General features: G+C 52.1%; 1 protein-coding gene across 1 annotated transcript; it reads left to right on the top strand.

The window, feature by feature from the left end:
- The first annotated feature begins 19 nt into the window (after window positions 1–19).
- On the top strand, window positions 20–21469 carry arfgef3 (ARFGEF family member 3). The gene is given in 38 exon segments (XM_084667335.1): window positions 20–463; window positions 607–658; window positions 1225–1306; window positions 1527–1658; window positions 1855–1923; window positions 3379–3495; window positions 3594–3639; window positions 3766–3850; window positions 4001–4105; window positions 4217–4583; window positions 4809–4921; window positions 5029–5812; window positions 6033–6189; window positions 6609–6775; window positions 7225–7390; window positions 7503–7610; window positions 8477–8692; window positions 8909–9019; window positions 9648–9786; window positions 9896–10192; window positions 11329–11462; window positions 11607–11752; window positions 11906–12085; window positions 12386–12527; window positions 12779–12901; window positions 12994–13097; window positions 13294–13438; window positions 13822–13950; window positions 14346–14522; window positions 14614–14728; window positions 14865–14967; window positions 15919–16050; window positions 16376–16506; window positions 17094–17102; window positions 17923–18256; window positions 19379–19745; window positions 19748–20343; window positions 20497–21469. Coding segments are annotated over 38 exon segments (6657 nt in total). The 5' UTR covers window positions 20–378; the 3' UTR covers window positions 20689–21469.
- The last annotated feature ends 1393 nt before the right edge of the window (window positions 21470–22862 follow it).

The raw sequence follows: 22862 nt of genomic DNA, 5'->3' as shown, positions 1-22862 counted from the left end.
TCCAGTCTTTTTCCATAAGATCTACGTCCATGTTTTCACAAGTTCTGGATATTCACCGCGAAGGGTATATGAATCGGACTATATTTTGACTTAAATGAAGACCCGTAGAGAAGGATGATATATAAACTACGAATCCAAGCAGTCTGGTGGAAAAAAATATGGTCTTACAATGTTTTCATTTCGGTCTAACATTTCGAATGCATGGACTGGCAAATAACGGCTAATCAGTTTTTCACTTCCTCTTCGCCGCACCTCGGATTTGACGCTCGCTTTGCATCACTGGCCTGGCGGTGAATCATCTTTGGGCAACGGGGATGCTGCACCTGTAAACTGGACCATCGCAGTTAGCTATTCTGCACTGTATATTGTGACTTAAGCATGGAGGAAATACTGCGGAAGCTACAGAAAGATGCATCTGGACACAAAAATAAAGCGATCCGTGATGCGTGCGTTGTCGCTTGTGGTAAGTGCGTGTTGAGTAGCCTGTATGTTGTGAGGTTTTGATTTCACCTGTGACTGATAGTCAGAGAAAATGAAAGCCGTACCTACAAAATGTTCTTTCTCTAAATATTTTGATTCAATGTAATTCTCTTTGGGATTTTACAGAAACCCTTCAGGCTCAAAATGGATCTTTCAAAATCCCACCTTCTCAGCTGAGGTATAAGCATGAGTTTCCCGTCAGTTGTCAATTTCATAACCTGTACAACACACATTTCACTTTTCATAGGTACCAAACGATGATTAAATAGTCGTGTATATTAAGTGATATGTGCACAAATAGCTGCGATGCGGTGCCCAGCTGCAGCCCATTGTGTACATGGAGTAAACGTCCAGTAACACTAATAAGACATGTCAAAGAGAGCTCTCCATAGAAGCATGATGGTTTCTGTGATCTGTGTCACGAACCATGCTTACATAATATCTCTAGTGTAACAACAGTGGGTAGCCTACTGCCTTTGACCCAATAGAAGACAGTAGAAAAGAAGAAGACACAAAACTGTGTCCAAAGTTCTAGCAGGCTAAGACAGCGATGACTGTCTTAAACATGTGTGACTGTTTTCGATGTCCCTAAGCCTGCATGCAGCATGCCAGCAACACACGCACCCCTCACAACACGGAATTCATTCAAGTCAAAGTTCTGTTCCCCAAGGGTCAGGTGCCTCCGATTCTTAATCGACCAGTCAGCATAGGGACTCACTGTGTGTGTACGTGTGTGTGCTGCAGGGAGCGATGCCTTCTGCCTCTTCAGATGGCTCTGGAGTCCAAAAGCACCAAGCTGGCCCAGACTGCCCTCTCTGGGATGCAGGTACCACTCTGACCACTAGAGATCCTGGTGCTACTACAATAAAGGCATGGCGCTTAGAAATGCATGCAGGTATCTGTATTAATACATCCCCCCCCCCCCTTTCTCTCGCTCTCTCTCTCTCTCTCTCTCGCTCTCTCGCTCTCTCTCTCTCTCTTGCTCTCTCTCTCTCCTCTCTCTCTCTCTCTCTCTCTCTCTCTCTTGCTCTCTCTCCTTCCTGTAGAAGATCCTGTGTGACGACCGTTTTGTGGGGGCGGGGGTGGAGGTGCGTGAGCGTCAGATGCTGAGTCAGATGTTAGAGGCGGTCAGAGTGACCCCCTCCCTCCACGAAGACCTTCAGGTGGAGGTGATGAAGGTGAGATGAAGCCAGGGTTGTTTGGATCAGCGCTCGTATGACCATAGGCCTGCCTGTGATAAGACCATCAATCTCTCCCAGACTTTGAGCGATGATGCTATGAAGCGCTGCAGTTCAATGTCAGGTCGATGTGGGAGATGGGCGGGTTTGAATCCCAAATGTGACAAGAGTCTGTGTGTCTGTCTCCTCTTGGCAGGTCCTGTTGTGCATCACCTACTCCTCCACCTTTGAAATCAATGGTGACTCCATCCTCAGGATAGCTGACGTAAGTGTGTGTGTGTGCGCCACCTGATCAAGGCTGAGGCTCTGGATATTCTATAGCACTAAACACTGTCTCAGTACAATTCTATACCCTGCCCAAAGGCTAGCTAGTGGACAAGCCATAATGAGATGCAGCTATCTGGAGGCTCCAGTCCTCGCGCGTGTGTGTGTGTGTGTGTGTGCACGCATGAGTGTGTGTTCTCTTGCTGCCCATGATGTCATGAGATTTGTCATGGGTCGAATACATTATTAATGTGTGTAGATGATCAATCCACTCCCTGGCCCGTATGTCTTTAGCATGTTGCGTGAGGAAATGGTGGTCCACTTGCCTCTCATTTATTCATCTCTTGAAACATGTACAGCTGAACTTTTCAAATCTGCACAGTTTGAACTTGCAGTATTTCGCTCTTCTGACAGTCTGCACTCTTATCAGATAGATTTGCTGTGGAGGTGTGTGTGTGTGTGTGTGTGTGTGTGTGTGTGTGTGTGTGTGTGTGTGTGTGTGTGTGTGTGTGTGTGTGTGTGTGTGTGGGTGTGGATACCTGTTGTTATTCAGCCCACTGAGGCCAGGCTACTGGTTGTCCATTAACAGCTCATAAAACCTTTTCATGACGTGTTAATGGATCTGCTCCCCTCGGGACCCTCCATCTGCTGTTAGTGTGTGTCTGGTTCTGTGTGTATTTGTGTGTGTTGACAGTAGGTGTATGTCTCGTTGTGTGTGTGTGTGTTTCTGCTACCATCTGTCTGTGTGGGCAGTCTTCAAAACAACTATAACTCCAGGAGTCTCACAGTAACAATCCACAAGCCCTTATCAATAACGGGTCTAAGCACTCTAGACTTGCAATGCATGTTTCATCGACCTGACGGGGAAGACCAGGGAATAATATCAAGCTATCCCCATGACTAGGTTTAAAGCGCCTCCTTTTTGTCAGTCAGTTTCTCTTTTCATTCTGGAGTGCTTTGGAGACAGAGTTGTAGAAGCCATTTGCGATGTAGGCCTTTGCTTTAAGCCAAGCTGTTGTTTTGACAGAATCCTGTCACTGGTCTAATTTAGGTCCATGACAACACCCCCCCCCCCCTCTGAACAGATAGGGGTTGATGAGCTTGGTTCTTTGCTGACGTGTCCCCCCCCCCTTTTCACTGACCCCCCTCCACCCCCCTCCATGGTGACTCAGGGCAAAAGAGAGAGCTGACGCACAATTCCCCATGACCTTTCAGAGAAGAGCCCTGTGTCTGACTCTACTGTTACCTTAGAGCCAGGAGAGGGGAAGACACTCACACGCTCACCCCCCCCCCCCCCCACCCGCCCCTTTCTGATCACCACGACAACATCTGATGCCATGGAAACCTCTCTCCAGGAGGGAGTGGCTTTGTCAGACATAGGTCCATTTGTACTTCAAATCATGTTTTCATCCTACACTTGTGTGCCTTTGTGGTTGTGTGTGTGTGTGTGTCCCAGGTGTGTATCGAGACCTACATGTCCAGCTGTCACCAGCGTAGCATCAACACGGCGGTGAGAGCCACGCTCAGCCAGATCCTGGGAGATCTCACCCTACAGCTCCGACACAGACAGGAGGTCGGTGACCCCTGACCCCTAAACCCTCACACACTTCCTGATCACAGTCTCTCGCTTTGAGATATTCTTTCTGTGCATTAACGCTCCTCCGTCTCTAGGGAGCGGACGGAGAGGAGATCTTGGTGCCCCCTCTTCAGCGCAGAGGTACTCTACTGCTGTGTTGAATCCAATGCTTCAACTGGGCGTTCACGACCCTGTACGTGCCAATGAAGGACACTGTTGCTTTGTGTTTATGAACCTGAAAGCAGTGTGTGCCTTTGTCTTCTCCAGAGGTGTCTCCTACCACCCAGTCTCTGTGCGAGGACGTGGTGACCGTGATGACTGTCTTCTGTGAGAAGGTAGAGGGCGTTGACAGGTACGGTTTGTGTGTGTGTATGACTGCTTTGTGAGAAAAAGGATTGTGTTTGTTGTGTGTGTGTGTGTTACATTCTTGCACAATGGCTTGCCTACTGAGGCAGCAGGAATGACCAATAAAGTTTTATTGTGTTATTTGATTGTTTCTCAGTGAGAACCAGCTGCTGCAGCTTCTCTACCTGGAGTGTATCCTCTCGATGCTCTCCAGCTGTCCTCCCACAATGCATCTGTACAGGGGCTTCACCGACCTCATCTGGTAAGGCCCCAGTGATGTCACATCCTGTGTATATATCCAGTGTGTATCCTCTGACCTCAGGTCACTGTCTAGGTGGTTAGCTTGTTTGTGTTTATCTATTTACTTTCCCAGGAAGCAGCTATGTCCGTCCCTGGTGGTGCTGCTGGGAAATCCAGTCAACGACAAAACCATAACCTCCGCCCACACTGGAGGGGGCGGTGCAGGAGGAGTGGCAGGGGGGTACAGCTCCGGGGGTCTTGGGGAGGTGGAACTCTCCCAGGGTGGGGTGTCTGACCAGGGTCGGGGCTCGGGCTGCTCCTCCAGCGCCCCCGCCAGGATTGCCCCGGTGGTGCGCACCATCTGCTACATTGCAGCGGAGCTGGTTCGGTTGGTGGGCTGTGTGGAGTCCATGAAGCCTGTGCTGCAGTCTGTGTACCACCGCATCCTGCTCTACCCCCCGCCCCAGCACCGCGTGGAAGCCATACGCATCATGAAGGAGGTCCGGGTCACACACACATACTCGCGCATGCACGTTCCCTCTTCTTCGTCACTCCCTCCACCTCTCTCCTATCTCACACCCCAGTTGTTTTTGTTCACACGCTTTGTTTTCATTGACATGACATTTCAAATTTATCTCCCCTGTTCATCAACATTTCGTGTCACTGCTTCTTGTTCATTTGAAAATGACCTACCTGTTTGTGTGTTTGTGTGTGTGTGTGTGTAGATCCTAGGCAGTCCCCAGCGCCTGTTTGACCTGGCAGGTCCCTATGTCACAGAGCCGGAGACCAGGAAGCGCTCCTTCTCAAAGAGGAAGTCCCACCTGGACCTGCTCAAACTGTGAGCCGCACTGCTAGAGAACCCAGACGGTTGCACCAGACGTCGATACGTAGGTACAGTGTTGTATATGTCTGTGTTTATCGTCTATAATCCCGTGTCCTTCTCAGGGTAATGGATGGCATGACGGAGGCGTGTGTGAAGGGGGGCATCGAGGCTTGCTACTCGTCCGTGTCCTGTGCATGCGCCCTGCTCGGAGCTCTGGACGAGCTGTCTCATGGGCGGGGCCTGCAGTCCGAACAAGCCCGCCTGCTGCTTCGCCGATTGGATGACCTAAAGGAAGGGGCGGAGTCCACGCGGGAGTCTATGGAGATCAACGAGGCCGACTTCCAGTGGCAGCGCCGCGTCCTGTCCTCTGAGCACGCTCCGTGGGAGCCCACCGCCCCTGAACGCAGCCCTGACATCAGCATCAGCGTTACCACAGAGACGGGCCAGACCACTCTGGAGGGGGAGTTGGGTCAGACCACTCCGGAGGAGTGCGGGGAGGAGCCACGTCTGCCCTCGCCCTCTTCCTGCGGTCAGGAGGCCGACCCTGACCTGCCGGCCTGTACCAGAGAGCAGGGGGTGGAGCCAGGGGTGGGGGCACCGCCAGACGTGGTCCAGCGAAGCCACGCCCTTGTCTACCCCGACATCACCAACTTCCTGTCGGTGGAGTCGAGGGCGCGGTCACACGGGTCGCGCTACAGCGAGAGCAACTTCAGCGTGGACGAGCAGGAGCTGTCGCGGACGGAGTTCGACTCGTGTGACCAGTACTCCATGGCCGCGGAGAAGGATTCCGGAAGGTCTGACGTGTCGGACATGGGCTCGGACAACTGCTCTCTGGCGGACGAGGAACAGACGCCGCGGGACTGTCCTGGACACCGCTCCCTCCGCACCGCTGCCCTGTCTCTCAAGGTCAGAAGCGACTATCCTCGGACCCCTCGAACCATTCCAACCCAATCCCTCTCAAACCATAGATACTCTTCTGTCATGAGATTCTGTTTGCAAGACAGCTCAACAGTAAAATGACATTGCAACCCGTTGTAGCGATTGTTTTTGGACACGCAGTAAAATGTTCTACCTTTTGGTAAACGTCTACAACAGATAGACTTATCTCTGTTCTCCTCTACTCTAGCTGCTGAGAAACCAGGAAGCGGACCAGCAGAGTTCTCGTCTGTTCGTCCAATCCCTGGTGGCCCTGCTGCCACGCCTGCTTGGCATGGGCAGCACCACTGACGTGGACACTTCCCTCCAGAACTTCTCCTCCACCTTTTGCTCTGGTTTGCAGGCTGGTGAGACACCCTCTGTAAACTGTATAGTAACTGCTGCCTTAAGGGTGTGGCCCAGTAGTCTATATTAAACAAACCCAGTGTGTTTACTTTAGGTAGTTACGGTCAACACTGCAGGAGTGGGAGAACAATGCTGTTGGTGCGCTTTAGTTTCACACGGCCCACACGATCACTGGTCTCATCCTGCTTGGTAGCAATGTTGTCGACATCTATCACAACACTAATACTTTTTTAATTGGATTCCTTTAGCTGACATAGTGGCCATCTGACACTTAAGTGACCAAAATGGATCCAGTTTCGTTTGCTTGTCTCAGACAGACGCCATCTGAAATCATGATAAGACGTGTACTGCTGAGTGTTGGTCTTTTCAGACTAGGTTCCATGGTGTCTTCTCTGGTCCTCTGCGCCCCGCCTCTCTCCAGGGGGCATCCACTCGCCAGGCTTCGAGGGCGGGGAGAGCCTGAGCTGCCAGGCCCTGATGAACGCCGACGGCCTCTACCTGGTCTCCTACTACGCCCTGCTGCTCAGCCTGAAGCTCTGCTGCTGCGACTACTACCGCAGGAGAACCGTGCCCGCCCTGGTCAGCCTGGTGAGCGGGGCGGGGGAGGAGGGGTGCTGTGAGGGGGGTGGGGGGTGGAAGAGGAGGGTGGAGGTAAAGAGGGGAGGGGGTGGGGGAGGGGGGTGGGGGGTGGAAGAGGAGGGTGGAGGTAAAGAGGGGAGGGGGTGGGGGAGGAGGGGATGGGATGGGAGGGGGTGGGGGAGGAGAGGAGGGGAGGGGAGGGGGTGGGGGAGGAGGGGAGGGGGTGGGGGGTGGAAGAGGAGGGTGGAGGTAAAGAGGGAAGGGGGTGGGGGGGGGGGTGCTGTGAGGGGGGTGGGGGGTGGAAGAGGAGGGTGGAGGTAAAGAGGGGAGGGGGTGGGGGAGTAGGGGAGGGGGTTTATTACTTTTGGGCCGTGCAGACTCCATTCCGCGGAGAGCACTGGAAGACCTCGGTCTTTGCCGGCTCCCAGTGTGAGCCCCTGCCTCCTGCCCCCCTGCAGAAGGAGTTTGTGCGTCTGATCCAGAGCAGCGGGGTCCTGGTGGTCCTCTCCCAGGCCTGGATAGAGGAGCTCTACAACCAGGTACTGGACCGGAACCTGCTGGGGGAGGCTGGCTACTGGGGCGCTCCAGAGGACCACAGCCTGCCCCTCATCACCATGCTCACAGGTACTCCCTCACTCACACACACCTGTCTCTGATTGTTCTACAGGTGAAGGTCAATTGTATATCATGTCATGGAATACTTGTCGATGTTCAAATGTATTTTGTGTTTGCTCAGACATCGATGGTCTGGGCAGCAGTGCCATTGGAGGGCAGCTGATCCGGAAGGCTTCATCCCAGTCTCCCTTCAGCTGTGACAGGGCAGGCAGTGACTCCATCATGGCAGGTACAGGCTTGACCAGTGGGGCAGCAACATATGTGGGTTCTGTTCCATTCTATAAAGAGAACAAAGGATTCTGTTCTCTGTGTGGTATCAGGAGAGGGAGAGAATAATGGATGGATGAGGGACTGGGCATGAGGGATGCTTTCATTAGCTCTGCTTTAAGGGGGAGGGATGGAGGGGGGGCTTCAGTCCCAGCAGCACCTGCTCTCTCGCGCTCTCTCTCTCTCTCTCTCTCTCTCTCTCTCTCTCTCTCTCTCTCTCTCTCTCTCTTCCCCCCCCCCCCCCCACTACCATCACTGGTAACAAAGCTACCCTGCCCGGTTACCCAGGCAACCGTTCCCTCATCTGTCAGGGAGCCAGAGCGACAGCCAGGCTGCTAGGCAGGGATGGACCAAGCAGGAACAGAGGCATGCGGGTCGCATTACCAATGATCATTTTGTAAAATAATTAGGGCTACCCAGACCTACAGCAGGGAGGACCCTGATGTAATGATGAGGTGACCATGTGTGCTGATATTAGGAGTGACTGGGAGCAAACAGAGGATGAATGTTGGCTCGCACTCTGTTCTAAACCTCTGAGCTCTGACTGGGGGGAGGTGTGTAAACACCGCCCCAGCCAGCCCTCATAGACCTGTTCTGGCCAAGTCCTGCACTGTACACTCACTCTCTGCTGTCTGGCAGTAGAAGGGCATTGCAGCTCCGCATTTGTGCGCAGGTGTTAGGATTAGGCAGGGTGTTATTGTGTATAGACGGTCATGTACATCTATGGAGGGTGTTGAGAGCATTTCCATACATACTGTGGTCAAAATCCTTACCCTGAATGTCCGGCTGTCCCATGTGTGTGTATATGTACGTGCGTGTCCATTCCAGGCAAGGTGTTTGCCCGCTACATCTTGACTGGCGTGTGGAAGAACCTGATGGACACTCTGTCCACGCCGCTGACGGGCCGCATGGCGGGCAGCACCAAGGGGCTGGCCTTCATCCTGGGAGCGGAGGGGGTGAAGGAGCAGAGCCAGCGGGAGAGAGACACCATCTGCCTCAGCCTGGACGGCCTGCGCAAGGCCGCCGCGCTGAGCTGCGCTCTGGGTGAGAGTCGGAGGCAGCACAGCCCTGCATAGCCTGACGGCGACTGTGTGCTTTGGCCCGGGTCCAGGGGTTAACATCACCGGTCGTTCACCAAACACAGCTGTGCCTCTTCTCTCAACACAGCTGATCTTGTGTACTCCTCTGCCGTCAAATGTGTTCATAAGTAAATGAGGGTGACAACGACATGTTGTGTGTGTGTGTGTGTGTGTTCCTCAGGTGTGGCTGCCAACTGTGCCTCTGCTCTGGCCCAGATGGCCGCAGCGTCCTGTGTGCAGGAGGAGAGAGAGGACAGGGAGGGGGGCGAGTCGGGAGATGCCATAACACAAGGTACCAAAAGGAAACACCCTCCCTCCCTCCATACCTCCCTCTCTCTCCCTCTCTCTCTCTCACACACAGCTCATATATGTTATATATGTTATGTTATGCCAGGTTGCCTTGCGGTGTCTTGTCCCAAGAATTTCAGTACCCAGCAATGTTCCCTCTAATTTTTTCCCGCACTGAGCAAATAGATATCTGTCTGAGGCCAAACCTCAGTACTCAGTAAGCAAAGTTTGCTGAGAACTCCGCTAGCTTCTTTGTAGCTAAATATATCAGCTTCACCAGCCCACCTGGGCCATCGCTGTTGTCCATTTTAACAATTTAATCAAGCCATTTGTGTTTAAATGTAAAACTGCCCCTTTTTGGGGCGCTCATAAAGGTAACATTCCTGATTTTCATTGCCGTCAACGCTTGAGCAGAGCTCCAGGGTCGTTGTTTTGTTAAAAGCTTGCGTGTAGTCTAGAGTGACATTGAAATGTATGAAGTGGGCTTCGCCAAATTTGGCCTATCAACTGAACATTTATTGTTTTTATAAAATAATAATAAATAAAAAAATATTTATTGTGTGCCCAGTCTGACCTTGTGTTGTTCTGTGCACCTGACAATAAAAACGTAACAGGCGTGTGTGTGTTCCCAGTCAAGCAGCGCCTGGAGCAGATGAGCCGCCCTCAGGGAGTACGCCTGCACACGGCTCATGTTCTCTGCATGGACGCCATCCTCAACGTGGGCCTGGAGATGGGCAGCCACAACCAGGACTGCTGGCCTCACATCTTCAGGTACACCCCCAGAGGGCAGGGCAGAGCAGGGCAGGGCAGCATTATTGACCATTTATTAATTCCTCTTCTCTCTTTTATCAATCTCTTTCCCTTTCTCTCTCTGTCTCAGGGTGAGCGAGTATGTCAGCTCCCTAGAACACACCCACTTCAGTGACGGCTCCTCCCAGCCCACCATGTCCATCACCCAGGCCCAGCAGGCCGTAGACCTGGGGCTGGAGTTGAGTGGCGAAGCCTGTGGGGAGGCAACAGAGCTGGGCCTGAGCCAGCCCGTCATCCAGCCCCTTTCCATCCAGGAGCTGTTGAGAGAGAGCAGCAGGGGGAAAGGTCTGGACGCACGCAGCGGGAGCCTGATGACCGGCACCAGCGCTGCAAAGGCTGTCTGCTCCCTGTCCACTCAGGCTGACCGGTAGGACACTGAGGAGTGCACACTTTGTAGGACACTGAGGAGTGCACACTTTGTAGGACACTGAGGAGTGCACACTTTGTAGGACACTAAGGAGTGCACACTTTGTAGGGCACTGAGGAGTGCACACTTTGTAGGGCACTAAGGAGTTTCCAATTCTGTGTGGTGCACTTGAGTGCTGATTACAGTATGTAAGACACTATCTGAGTTTTGACTTTTATAACTTTGACATCCTGTTTCGTTGGCAATATGAATCCTTTGACTTTTTTGATGGAGTTGTAGTCTAGTATTGTGGATTTGTGTGTTGAGTGTGTTGCCACCAGGGGGCGGTATATTACTGTACAATTTGCTTTTACCAGATTGTACGTCATGCATGTGTCGCACCAACACCAGTACCGAATCATGTCACTTTAATAATAGAATTCTGTCTTTTGAATATTTTCTTACAATGATACGTGGCGTTTGCTAGTGAAAAGCTATTCTTTACTCAAATATTATATCAAATATATATATATACATTTTACTTTTAAATAACTGAAGCATTCACACCATATCTCCTATAATGCAAAGAAGTAGGAGGGGAAAGTTACTGAAGTTATAGCATATTTCTGAGTGGTGGGACATGGATGGGCTGAGATAGTTGAAAGCCAACCGTGGCTTTTCTTGACGATTCCAGATCAAGAATCAGTCACATGTTTGTCCTAGTGATGGGGCTTTGGCCAGATATTCAGAAAGGGCAGCACAGTCCATTCTGACTAAGCCCTGCCCTTGCCTGGCCTTCCCTGGCCTGCTGCGCTTACATAACCTCTGGGCTGCTTTTAGAAGAAAGAATAAAACCTCTTCTATATGACAGATGTTCTGGAGGCCAAATGTAGGACCACCAAAGCACTAATGCATTACTGGATGTAGCTGTGTAATTAGCTTGCGATGAACTCAGCATTTCTAGTTTCCCCCCATTTTTATTGATGGGTCGAGTCAGATTAAGAACTGATCAAAACTTTTCTGTAATTCTTCAAAAAGTAGTCCATCGCCCCAAAGTACTCTTTGATAATACCATTTGGCTCATAGACTTACAAGTAGGTGGATGTTGTGTCCTAATGAGTGTGTGTGTGTGTGTGTGCATGCGTGTCTGTGTTCAGGCTGTTTGAGGAAGCTGCCACCAAGCTGAACCTCGTAGCCCTGGTGGGCTTCCTACACCAGCTGAGGAGAGCGTCCCAGTCGCAGCTCTTCTACATGGTCACAGAGACGGGAGATTACTCTCTGGCCATGCCAGGTACCACAACTGCATCCATGCTCTGCGTCTAACAGCAGAAAACGTTGTGACGACTCCCACTTCCAGTAATACCGTCAGTGGTTTTAGTTCACCTGTCTGTGTGTGTACGAGGGCCTGACTGTTTTCCTGCCTGTCTTGCTGCAGGCGAGGCCAGGTCCACCTTGGACAGACAGAGTGCCCTGCACCTGTTCCGCCTGGGAGAGGCCATGCTGCGCATCGTCAGGAACAAGAGCAGACCTCTCCTGCACATGATGAGGGCCTGGAGCGTGGTGGCGCCACACCTGGTGGAGGTAGGGTACTGCAGTTCTCCTTATGTGGGAAGCCTCAACCTCAATGTCTCACAAACACACACACACACACGCGCACACAGGAAACTAATTGTCCTTGAAACCTGATCGTGAACGATAACATCTTCTTCTCTCCCATCTGTCCGGTTGCCCCAGGCTGCGTGCCACAAGGAGCGTCACGTTTCCCAGAAGGCCGTGTCCTTCCTTCATGACGTCCTGACCGAGGTCCTGACCAGCTGGGCGGAGCTTCCACACTTTCACTTCAACGAGGCGCTGTTCCGTCCCTTTGAGCACATCATGCAGCTGGAGCTGTGTGACGAGGACGTGCAGGACCAGGTCAGCAACACACACTTGTGGTCGGAACACACACGTGTACACACAAACATTTAGACATTTTGCAGACGCTCTTATCCAGAGCAACTTACAGTAAGTACAGGGACATTCCCCCCAAGGCAAGTAGGGTGAAGTGCCTTGCCCAAGGACACAACGTCATTTGGCACAGCCGGGAATCGAACTGGAAACCTTCGGATTACTAGCCCGATTCCCTAACCTCTCAGCCACCTGACTCACTCATAGACACACACCAACATTAACAAAGACAAATATGCCCATATTTGTGTTGTTTGTGTTGCCCAGGTGGTGACGTCCATCGGGGAGGTGGTGGAGATGTGCTCCCCTCTGATCCTGTCTGGGTGGAGGCCTCTGTTCAGCGCGCTCCGAACCGTCCATGGCAACAAGACTGACACCAAAGACTATCTGATAGGAGAATACTCCATGGGTTAGTATAAAGTAATACTCCATGAATGTACTCCACATGCCATATGATACTTTAAAATGCATAAATAGTTTGGGACAAAATAAGAAGAACTGGAGCAAGTTCAACTGTCCCTTCATATGGATAGAGTCCTGGAGTGCCCTCAATATCAAGAGACAAAAGACCCCATAAGGACCAGCTCTAAGGACTAATTATGCCCCCTGGTTGGTTCAGGATCTGACCCTCTACTTTGTGTGTGTGTGTGTGTAAACCAGGCAAGTCCCAGGCCCCAGTGTTTGATGTGTTTGAAGCCTTCATCAACACAGACAACATCCAGGTGTTTGCCAATGCAGCCACAGACTACATCATGTGCCTTATGAAGTTTGTCAAAGGCTTAGGTGAGTCAGGTACTGAAAGGTATCTTTCAAGTCCATATTGTGTGTGTTTGTGTGGTGTGTATGTGTGTATAAGACTGTGTCTGTTCCTCCAGGAGAAGTGGACTATAAGGAAATAGGAGACTGCATCAATGCCTCCACACACAGCTCCACAGACCTTTGCCTGCCTGCACTGGACTACCTAAGGAAGTGTTCGCAGGTAGGAACCATTGCCCTCAAGTCCATCACATCAGTTTCTTACGGGTGCCACATTAAAACGACTCCCTCTTTTCTGACTGAATTCAAATAGACCAGATATCTGTTACTATAAGAATGACCATTGCAAGTACACATACCTTGATGTGGCTTTAAGTGAATGGGATGCTTTGAGTAAGAAAATACGTTTTGATTCATAGCTGCTGGCCAACATCTACAAGATGCCTTGCAAGCCTGTGTTCCTGGGGGCGCGTCTGGCCAGCCTGCCACTGAGAGCGCAGGAGAGGTCGGTGAACAGTGAGGATGGCATGGACTGTGTCCTAGCTGAGTTTGACGACGACACAGGTGACAGTCTGATGTTCCCTTCCTGTTCTTTCCTGTCCTCCTCACCTCTCCTCTCCTCCTCTCACCTCTCCTCACCTCTCCTCCTCTCTCCTCACCTCTCCTCCTCACCTCTCCTCCTCTCTCCTCACGTCTTCTTTCTCCTCACCTCACCTCTTCTCTTCTCCTCCTCTCTCCTCACCTCACCTCTCCTCCTCTCTCCTCCTCTCTCCTCACCTCACCTCTCCTCCTCTCTCCTCACCTCACCTCTCCTCCTCTCTCCTCCTCTCTCCTCACCTCACCTCTCCTCCTCTCTCCTCCTCTCTCCTCCTCTCTCCTCACCTCTTCTCTTCTCCTCCTCTCTCCACTCCTTCCTAAGCAGCTGTCCTCCCTCCCTGCCTCTTCAGGTCTAATGCAGGTGTGGATCCTGCTGCTGGAGCAGCTGACTGCAGCTGTGTCCACCTGCCCTCGGCAGCACCAGCCCCCCACCCTGGAGCTGCTCTTCACCCTCCTGCGAGAGGTCACACACGTACCAGGTCAGACAGGCAGAGACAGACAGGCAGAGACAGACAGGCAGAGCCAGACAGGCAGAGCCAGACAGGCAGAGACAGGCAGGCAGAGACAGGCAGGCAGAGACAGGAAGGCAGAGACAGACAGGCAGAGACAGACAGACAGAGACAGGCAGACAGAGACAGGCAGACAGAGCCAGGCAGACAGAGCCAGGCAGACAGAGCCAGGCAGACAGAGCCAGGCAGACAGAGCCAGGCAGACAGAGACAGGCAGACAGAACCAGACAGGCACAGACAGACAGACAGAGACAGACAGACAGGGATACGGAGATGCACACTGTCCATACTATCCTGAGAAACCTGCGGTGAAGGGCAGGTCATTTAACATCTGAGTGTGACCATGTCTTTCACTTCCTCTCCAGGGCCCGGTTTTGCCATTTTCTCTGTCATCCAGCTCCTCCTCCCAGTGATGTCACTGTGGCTCCAACGTAGCCACGGCGACCACTCCTACTGGGACGTGGCGGCGGCTAACTTCAAGCACGCCATCGGCCTGTGCTGCGAGCTGGTGGTGGAGCATGTCAACAGCTTCATTCACGCAGGTACAGCGCCCACGTCACGCCTGACCACTGGATAAGATGTGTGCCGCGCCAGCCCTCATCACTTAAAATGTGTGCCTGTAAACCACTCTAGATATTGGCTATGAGAACCTGATCAACTTGATGCTGAAGGATCTGTTCAAGCTGCTGGTTGCCTGCGTCGCTGAGCCTGCTGAAACCATCTCCAGAGTAGGCTGCTCCTGCATCAGGTGAAACACACGCACACACACACGCACTCATGCATGCATGCATCCACTCAGTCTACCGGTTGTTGTCTGAGTGACCTTTCAGACTGATTCCATGTAACTGTGTGTGTGTGTGTGTGTGTGTGTGTGTGTGTGTCAGGTATGTGTTGGTTACTGTCGGGCCTGTCTTCACTGAGGAGATGTGGAGGCTGGCATGCTGTGCTCTTCAAGACGCCTTCTCTGCCACCTTGGAGCCTGTCAAGGTAAAAGCACACACACACACACACACTGTGCCACCCTGCTTTTCTGAGGTCAGATGGGTCCGTTGACGTTGCTTTGTAATGTTGTAATCCAGGCTTGTTTAGACCTACAGTACGGGAGAAACCTGATGTCAAAACCCTGCTCGGCTTGGTACTCTAATACTTTCACAACATGATCCATTGAGCTCCAGCAGCGACAGACATAACAATAATAACCATTGATTCGAACACAGCAAAAGTATGGATTTGTGTACGTATAAAATGGGCCTTTGTGTGACAGTATATCCCTATGCATTGCCCCGGGCAGCGCTGGTCCTTATGCTGCGGTTATGTGATGTCTGTGAGCAATGGTGCCACCACATATGGTGAGGCCCCCTGGCACAGTTGTGCTTTAATATCTCACAGATATAATCTTCTTTACAGCTTAGCGTGTGCTAGCCTTTTTTTTTTTTTTTTTTTTTTACACAAAGCTTAGAGAGAGAGGGGGGGGGTCAGTTCAACAGGGGAACATGCATATGTTTATTGACATAGAGGGGAGCTTTACGTGCTCGTAACGCAGCGTTTGACCTAACGGGGGGGATTACCGAACCTCTCGAGTGCAGGAGAATACACTGCGTGTGTTATCTGTGTTAACTACCAGTGCTATTGTTGATGTGGAGTTTTAATCTTCGGACATGCTGTATGTTCTTCAGTCATATTAACATCTGATCTCAGTGGAGGGGTTATGTCATAGTTGTTAGTCATATTGCAATTCAAGTGCGCGTCACGTACTGTGAATTTCTCGGTGATCCTTTTAGAGATGAGGTCAGACTCATCATCCACTTATAGAAACGACCAATTCCATGTGAACGACTTTCACTGTCCCGTTGAAAAAGGTTCCATGAAAGGAACTTTGTGTGAGTGCTTCAGCCTAACCATGTTATCGTGTGTGTGTGTGTTTGTGTCTCGTTGCAGAACCTGCTTGCATGCTTCCGTAGTGGTTCAGACAGTTTCTCTGGGGACGCCTGTGAGGTGAAGTTGGCAGCTCCTTCTCATTCCCCCGCTGCTGAGGCAGAGTACTGGAGGATCAGAGCCATGGCCCAGCAGGTCCGCACTGCACACTGCACACTGCACACTGCACACTATACACTGCACACTGCACACTGCACACTGCACACTGCACACTATACACTGCACACTATACACTGCACACTGCACACTATACACTGCACACTGCACACTATACACTGCACACTATACACTACACACTGCACACTGCACACTATACACTGCACACTATACACTGCACACTGCACACTGCACACTATACACTGCACACTGCACACTGCAGCTCAACATTACTATTGTAGTACTGCCTCGAAGTTACCAGAGGAGCAGAACTATGACCCAGTGTTGTTCGCTCCTCTCCAAGGTCTTCATGCTCGACACTCAGTGCTCCCCCAAGACCCCCAACAACAAGGAGGGCTTTGAGCATGCTCAGTCCTGCGTGCTCATCATAGAGCTGCCGGCGGAACAGCAGTCCAATGGTCACACCCAGAAAAGGTGGGCAAGGATCTCTCTGTCTCTATCTCTCTCTGTCTCTATCTCTCTCTGTCTCTATCTCTCTCTGTCTCTATCTCTCTCTGTCTCTATCTCTCTCTGTCTCTATCTCTCTCTGTCTCTATCTCTCTCTGTCTCTATCTCTCTCTGTCTCTATCTCTCTCTGTCTCTATCTCTCTCTGTCTCTATCTCTCTCTGTCTCTATCTCTCTCTGTCTCTATCTCTCTCTGTCTCTATCTCTCTCTGTCTCTATCTCTCTCTGTCTCTATCTCTCTCTGTCTCTATCTCTCTCTGTCTCTATCTCTCTCTGTCTCTCTCTCTCTCTGTCTCTATCTCTCTCTGTCTCTATCTCTCTCTGTCTCTATCTCTCTCTGTCTCTATCTCTCTCTGTCTCTATCTCTCTCTGTCTCTATCTCTCTCTGTCTCTATCTCTCTCTGTCTCTATCTCTCTCTGTCTCTCTCTGTTTTTCTGTTTCTTTCCCCCTGGGTGTACATTTAAGGAATGTTATGCAAAGCAAGAATGAAGTTCCCCTGATCTTCTTCAACTCTCTCTCTCCCCTCTGTCTGTTTTCTTCTTTCACATGCATCAGGAAAATTGGGTAAGAGTATTACAATGACATCATATTTTCTGTTATTCATTTTTACAAAACATCTGTACCCACCTGTATGTCAGTGCCATATGTCACCCTACAACAGGCCTGGTCTGTCCCAACACACACACACACACACACATAAACATACACACATAAACAGCAGATGGTCCTTGGGATAATCAGGATTGATATTCTCAAACAATGTTTCTGTAAATGACAAAAGAGCCTTACTTTTCTGGACTATAATATACTGTACTTTGATCAGTCTCTTCAGGATTATAGCCACAAGGGTATCTGACAGCGCGAGAAACAAGCTGTCTCTAGTACTGTTCCCAGAATGTCTAATATTACGCTGCTCGTCCATGAACAAAGCTGTGTGTTAGATTAAAGATTGCTTGTAGAACTTGATGGCACAGTAAGCTGAAAGTGTTGTGGACCCGCATATGTAGATGTATATCTCAGTGCTGTACTCGGCACTCGTAGTACAGATCTGATTGAATGATCCTGCAGTAAACAGAGGCAGACCTGGGTCCCTGCCCACAAGAGTTGGTCTCACCTTGCCTCGTCCAGAACACCAACCTTGATCAATCAAGTGCATGCTGAGCAGCTGAAAAGGCCTTCCCATCCAAGCTGGGTCCGCACTCAAACAGATATGTCCAGGCAGCTCTTCATCACTAGACCCAGCTCCTTTCCATCATAGCAGCACGTCAGTCCAGTTGACCCTTTCTGGTTGACCTTGCAGATCAAGTCAGACATAAAGTGAACCAGGATGTTAGCTTTCTAAGCATTTGTGGTGTGTGTGTGTGTGTTCCCTCCCCCAAACAAGGATCCCGTTCCGGACTATCGTGGTGAGCCTGCTGTCCCACCAAGTCCTGCTCCAGAACCTGTATGACATCCTACTGGAAGAGTTTGTCAAACAGCCTGAGGGTCAGGATAGGGTCACGCCCGTGACCTCTGACCCCAAGCCGGCCGGCTTCCTGCGCTATGTCTCCATGACCAACCTGGCCATCATCTTCGACCTGCTGCTGGACTCGTACCGGACCGCCCGGGACTTTGACACGCGCCCAGGCCTCAAGTACCTGCTGATGAAGGTGTCTGGCGTGTGTGGTGCCGCCAACCTGTACCGCCAGTCCGCCATGAGCTTTAACATATACTTCCAGGTAGGCTGGCAGTGTAGGTGGCAGGCAGTAGCCAGGACAGGAGAGAATGTGGGGGTGCAGACCAAATCTGGTCTTTGTCATGTAACTAAAAATGCTGTTTTTATCCAGTAAAAACTGTGACTATGGAATCTGATTGCTTTGGCTCACACTCATCCTCTCATCTCGCCCTCCTGTCCTCTTCCTTCCGTCTTCTTCTTCTGTCCTCTTCCTCCCGTCTTCTTCCTCCTGTCCTCTTCCTCCTGTCCTCTTCCTTCCGTCCTCTTCCTCTCGTCTTCTTCCTCCTGTCCTCTTCCTCCCGTCTTCTTCCTCCTGTCCTCTTCCTCCTGTCCTCTTCCTCCTGTCCTTTTCCTCCCGTCTTCTTCCTCCCGTCCTCTTCCTCCTGTCCTCTTCCTCCTGTCCTCTTCCTCCTGTCCTCTTCCTCCCGTCTTCTTCTTCCTGTCTTCTTCCTCCTGTCCTATTCTTCCTGTCCTCTTCCTTCCGTCCTCTTCGTCCTGTCCTCTTCGTCCTGTCCTCTTCCTCCTGTCCTCTTCCTCCTGTCCTCTTCTTCCCGTCTTCTTCCTCCCGTCCTCTTCCTCCCGTCCTCTTCCTCCCGTCCTCTTCCTCCCGTCTTCTTCCTCCCGTCCTCTTCCTCCTGTCCTCTTCCTCCTGTCCTCTTCCTCCCGTCCTCTTCCTCCCGTCCTCTTCCTCCTGTCCTCTTCCTCCTGTCCTCTTCCTTCCGTCCTCTTCCTCCTGTCCTCTTCCTTCCGTCCTCTTCGTCCTGTCCTCTTCCTCCTGTCCTCTTCCTCCCGTCTTCTTCCTCCTGTCCTCTTCCTTCCTTCCTCTTCGTCCTGTCCTTTTCCTCCTGTCCTCTTCCTCCTGTCCTCTTCCTCCTGTCCTCTTCCTCCCGTCTTCTTCCTCCTGTCCTCTTCCTTCCTTCCTCTTCGTCCTGTCCTCTTCCTCCTGTCTTCTTCCTCCTGTCCTCTTCCTCCTGTCCTCTTCCTCCCGTCCTCTTCCTCCTGTCCTCTTCCTCCCGTCCTCTTCCACCTGTCCTCTTCCTCTTGTCTTTTTCCTCCTGTCCTCTTCCACCTGTCCTCTTCCTCTTGTCTTCTTCCTCCTGTCCTCTTCCTCCTGTCCTCCTTCCAGGCGCTGCTGTGTGCCACTCTGAGCCAGCAGGACAACATGACGGCCGTCCACGTGAAGAAGATACTGTACGAGGAGGAAGAGGGCGGCTCCGACTCCTCCCACCCCGGCTCGGCGTCCTCGGAGGACGAGGACATCTTCGAGGAGACAGCCCAGGTGAGCCCGCCGCGGGGGCGGGACAAGCGCCAGTGGCGTGCCCAGATCCCCTCTCTGAGCGTGGCCCCCCTGGGCAGCGCCGACTGGGCCTGGCTGGTCAAGAGGCTCCACAAGCTGTGCTTGGACCTCTGCAACAGCTACATCCAGATGCACCTGGACCTGGAGAGCAGTCTGGACCAGACCCCCGTGCCCAGAGCGGGTGGAGGGGGAGATCCCCTTTCTTCCTGCCCCTCTTCCCCTCCGAAACCTCCACCCCCTCCACCAGCGGGGGGCTGTCCGGGAGAGGGACCCCCTCCGAGGACGGCTCCCGCTGCCACCCAGGGGACACCCCCTCGGAGGAGGCCTCAAGCCCGGCCTACAGCACCAGCCTGGGCAGCCTGAGGGGGGAGAGGAGGGCGGAGGCGGCGGGAGGGGTAGGGGGGATGGGAGGGGTGGAGGGGGTGGGGGGGATGGGGGGTCGGAGGAAGGAGTGGTGGGAGAGCGCCGGGAACAAACTGTACACCATCGCCACCGACAAGACCATCAGCAAGCTGATGCTGGAGTACAAGAGGAGAAAGCAGCAGCAGCAGCATAGCCACGCCCCCGTCTTCCTGAAGGAAACCAAGATGGCCGCCGGGGGGGACAGGCGGGTTCCAGAGTCACCGGTGGCTGCAGCGCCGCCCCAGAGGCCCCAGCAGCTGGTGGACCCGGGGCCCATGAGGCACTCAGTCAGCGCGGGGCCCGAGGTGCTGCGACAGGACAAGAGGCCGCGCTCGGCGTCCACCATCAGCTCCCACAACGTCTCCCTCAGAGACGCTGAGGCCCAAATACAGGTGAGCGGTGGGACCGAGGGGACGTTTGTTTCTCGTGTTGGTGCGTGCCTCCGTGCTTGTCCGTGTGTGAGAGACTGAGTAAGGGTGTGAGAGTGGGAAGAATTGCATCTTGGTTCATACCTCTGACCTGTCTGCTTGTGTTCTCCATTCCAGGCATGGACTAACATGGTTCTGACGGTGCTGAACCAGATTCTGCTTCTCCCTGACTCCACCTTCCTGGCCCTGCAGCCCGCCCTCTTCCCCTGTGTCAGTCAGCTGACCTGTCATGTGACAGACGCTCGCGTACGCCAGGCACTACGCGAGTGGCTGGGGAGAGTAGGGCGAGTCTATGATATTATTCTGTGATTGGCAGGCAGACTCACAGGCCAATGGGAGTTGTGTTGCGTAGCCAATAGTATTCTGTTATTGAAGTCATGCTTTCTTATGCTGTGAGCTTTATCCCTACCATCCACTCATTGATACAGTGAAAACTGTCTAGAAATGCTTTTCAATTTTTTACCAACTATCGTATATACATATTTATTGTCCCCCTTGTATCTTCATGTATTTGTCTTGAGAATGTATTATTTATGGAAATGCTTTTGGATCAGATTGTGTGCCATACTGTATGAACTGATCAGATCTGATCATCTTTACCTTTCTTTGTGCTTGGTCGGTGGTTGGTATATTGCACTCCTTATATGACACAATGTCTGTCTTCAGAAACACTGCACTCTATGACTATAGGCTTAAAAATCCAGCCCACTCCTAGCAGACCATCCTTACGTCTATCCTACTGTACGCTACACCAGCCAACCAAGGGGGTTGGAGAAGTTCATTGGAAGTGCAGCGAGTGTGGCTTTAGAACTGGGACACAGGAAGCAGAGGGGCCGTAATGAGTCAAAGCGGCCGTGAGTCAGCTGGGCAGCAACTCACTCACTCAGTCGGTCCATGAAGCGGTCATTACCCCCAGGGTTTACGCTGTGACCCTGTCTCTCCCTGGGAGGGTGGGAGAGTACTGACCCTAATCCAGGCCTCGGCTGAGAGTCGCTGGCCGCTGGCTGTCTCATCGTAGATGGCTGGACACCCAGCAGCCCCACCCAGCAGCCCCACCCAGCACTGGACACCCAGCAGCCCCACCCAGCAGCCCCACCCAGCGCTGGACACCCAGCAGCCCCACCCAGCAGCCCCACCCAGCACTGGACACCCAGCAGCCCCATCCAGCAGCCCCACCCAGCGCTGGACACCCAGCAGCCCCACCCAGCAGCCCCACCCAGCGCTGGACACCCAGCAGCCCCATCCAGCAGCCCCACCCAGCGCTGGACACCCAGCAGCCCCACCCAGCAGCCCCACCCAGCAGCCCCACCCAGCAGCCCCACCCAGCGCTGGACACCCAGCAGCCCCACCCAGCAGCCCCACCCAGCAGCCCCACCCAGCAGCCCCACCCAGCAGCCCCACCCAGCACTGGACACCCAGCAGCCCCACCCAGCAGCCCCACCCAGCAGCCCCACCCAGCACTGGACACCCAGCAGCCCCACCCAGCAGCCCCACCCAGCAGCCCCACCCAGCAGCCCCATCCAGCAGCCCACCCAGCGCTGGGATACTTAAAAGCTTTTATCATCGTCATCAGCCCACCCACCTCCCCGTTTGCTCTGGGTAACAACCTCACTCTCGTTCTATCAATTTGTCAATCTCTTATCTATCTTTACCCCCCCCCCCCCCCTCCATTTCTTTCCCAGCCTCATCCCACCACTAGCTGAGAAGTTAGGAAGGAATTGAGGGCACAGACTGTGGCACAAACATGCTGGAAATATTCGTAATGCTATTTTCCCTCATTGCATGCTGTCAATGCATGTAAAGTTGGAATTTAATTATTGTGGCAACCAGCTGTTTGAATAGAATATGCAGTTCTTCAAATCAATTTTTCTCTTGTTAAACATCTGTGTTTGAAGTCAGACGGTCTCTTATCTGCTTACAAAATGTTGTTGCTGTTAGTTGGCACAGATCTTGAGCATAAACATTCCTTACGCAGTATTATGCCTATCTTCGTTTATGGTTCTACTGTATGGATGCTGATCCACCTTAGGCCTCTCCAGTCCTGGTGGGGCCAGGCTGATGGGTAGTTCTGTGTGTCTATGTTGAAGCCAAACACTGTAGACGGCTACATGATGTGCAATAGGAGAGAGATGGGCGTATCGGTTTATCCTTTTTTTATAGTTTTGTCTGTCGTCTTTATAATTTAACAGCAGATCAATGGGGCAGAGAGATAAAGGGGATGGAAATGAAGTCACTGATTAATGTAGCCTACGATATTCAATTCACTGACTGTTTTACTGAAATGACACTTCTAGAGTGAGGAATTGTATTATGCTCCTTATTACAATGACCATTGGAAGGAAGATTATGTCCCAAATGTTTGACATACTTTTGGGAGAATCCTAAACCTCAAAACAAAGTACTCAGGGATTGGAGGATATTGTAGGCTTGAGTACCAATTTTACCATTTCAAATTATTTGATGTCATGGGGCATAGGGCAATC

The sequence above is a fragment of the Hypomesus nipponensis genome, chromosome 11 (assembly GCF_054491055.1).
Source record: "Hypomesus nipponensis isolate SF chromosome 11, ASM5449105v1, whole genome shotgun sequence".
Lineage (NCBI taxonomy): Eukaryota > Metazoa > Chordata > Actinopteri > Osmeriformes > Osmeridae > Hypomesus > Hypomesus nipponensis.
The sequence above is the reverse complement of the archived record's forward strand: the minus strand, read 5'-3'. Positions and strand labels throughout refer to the sequence as shown.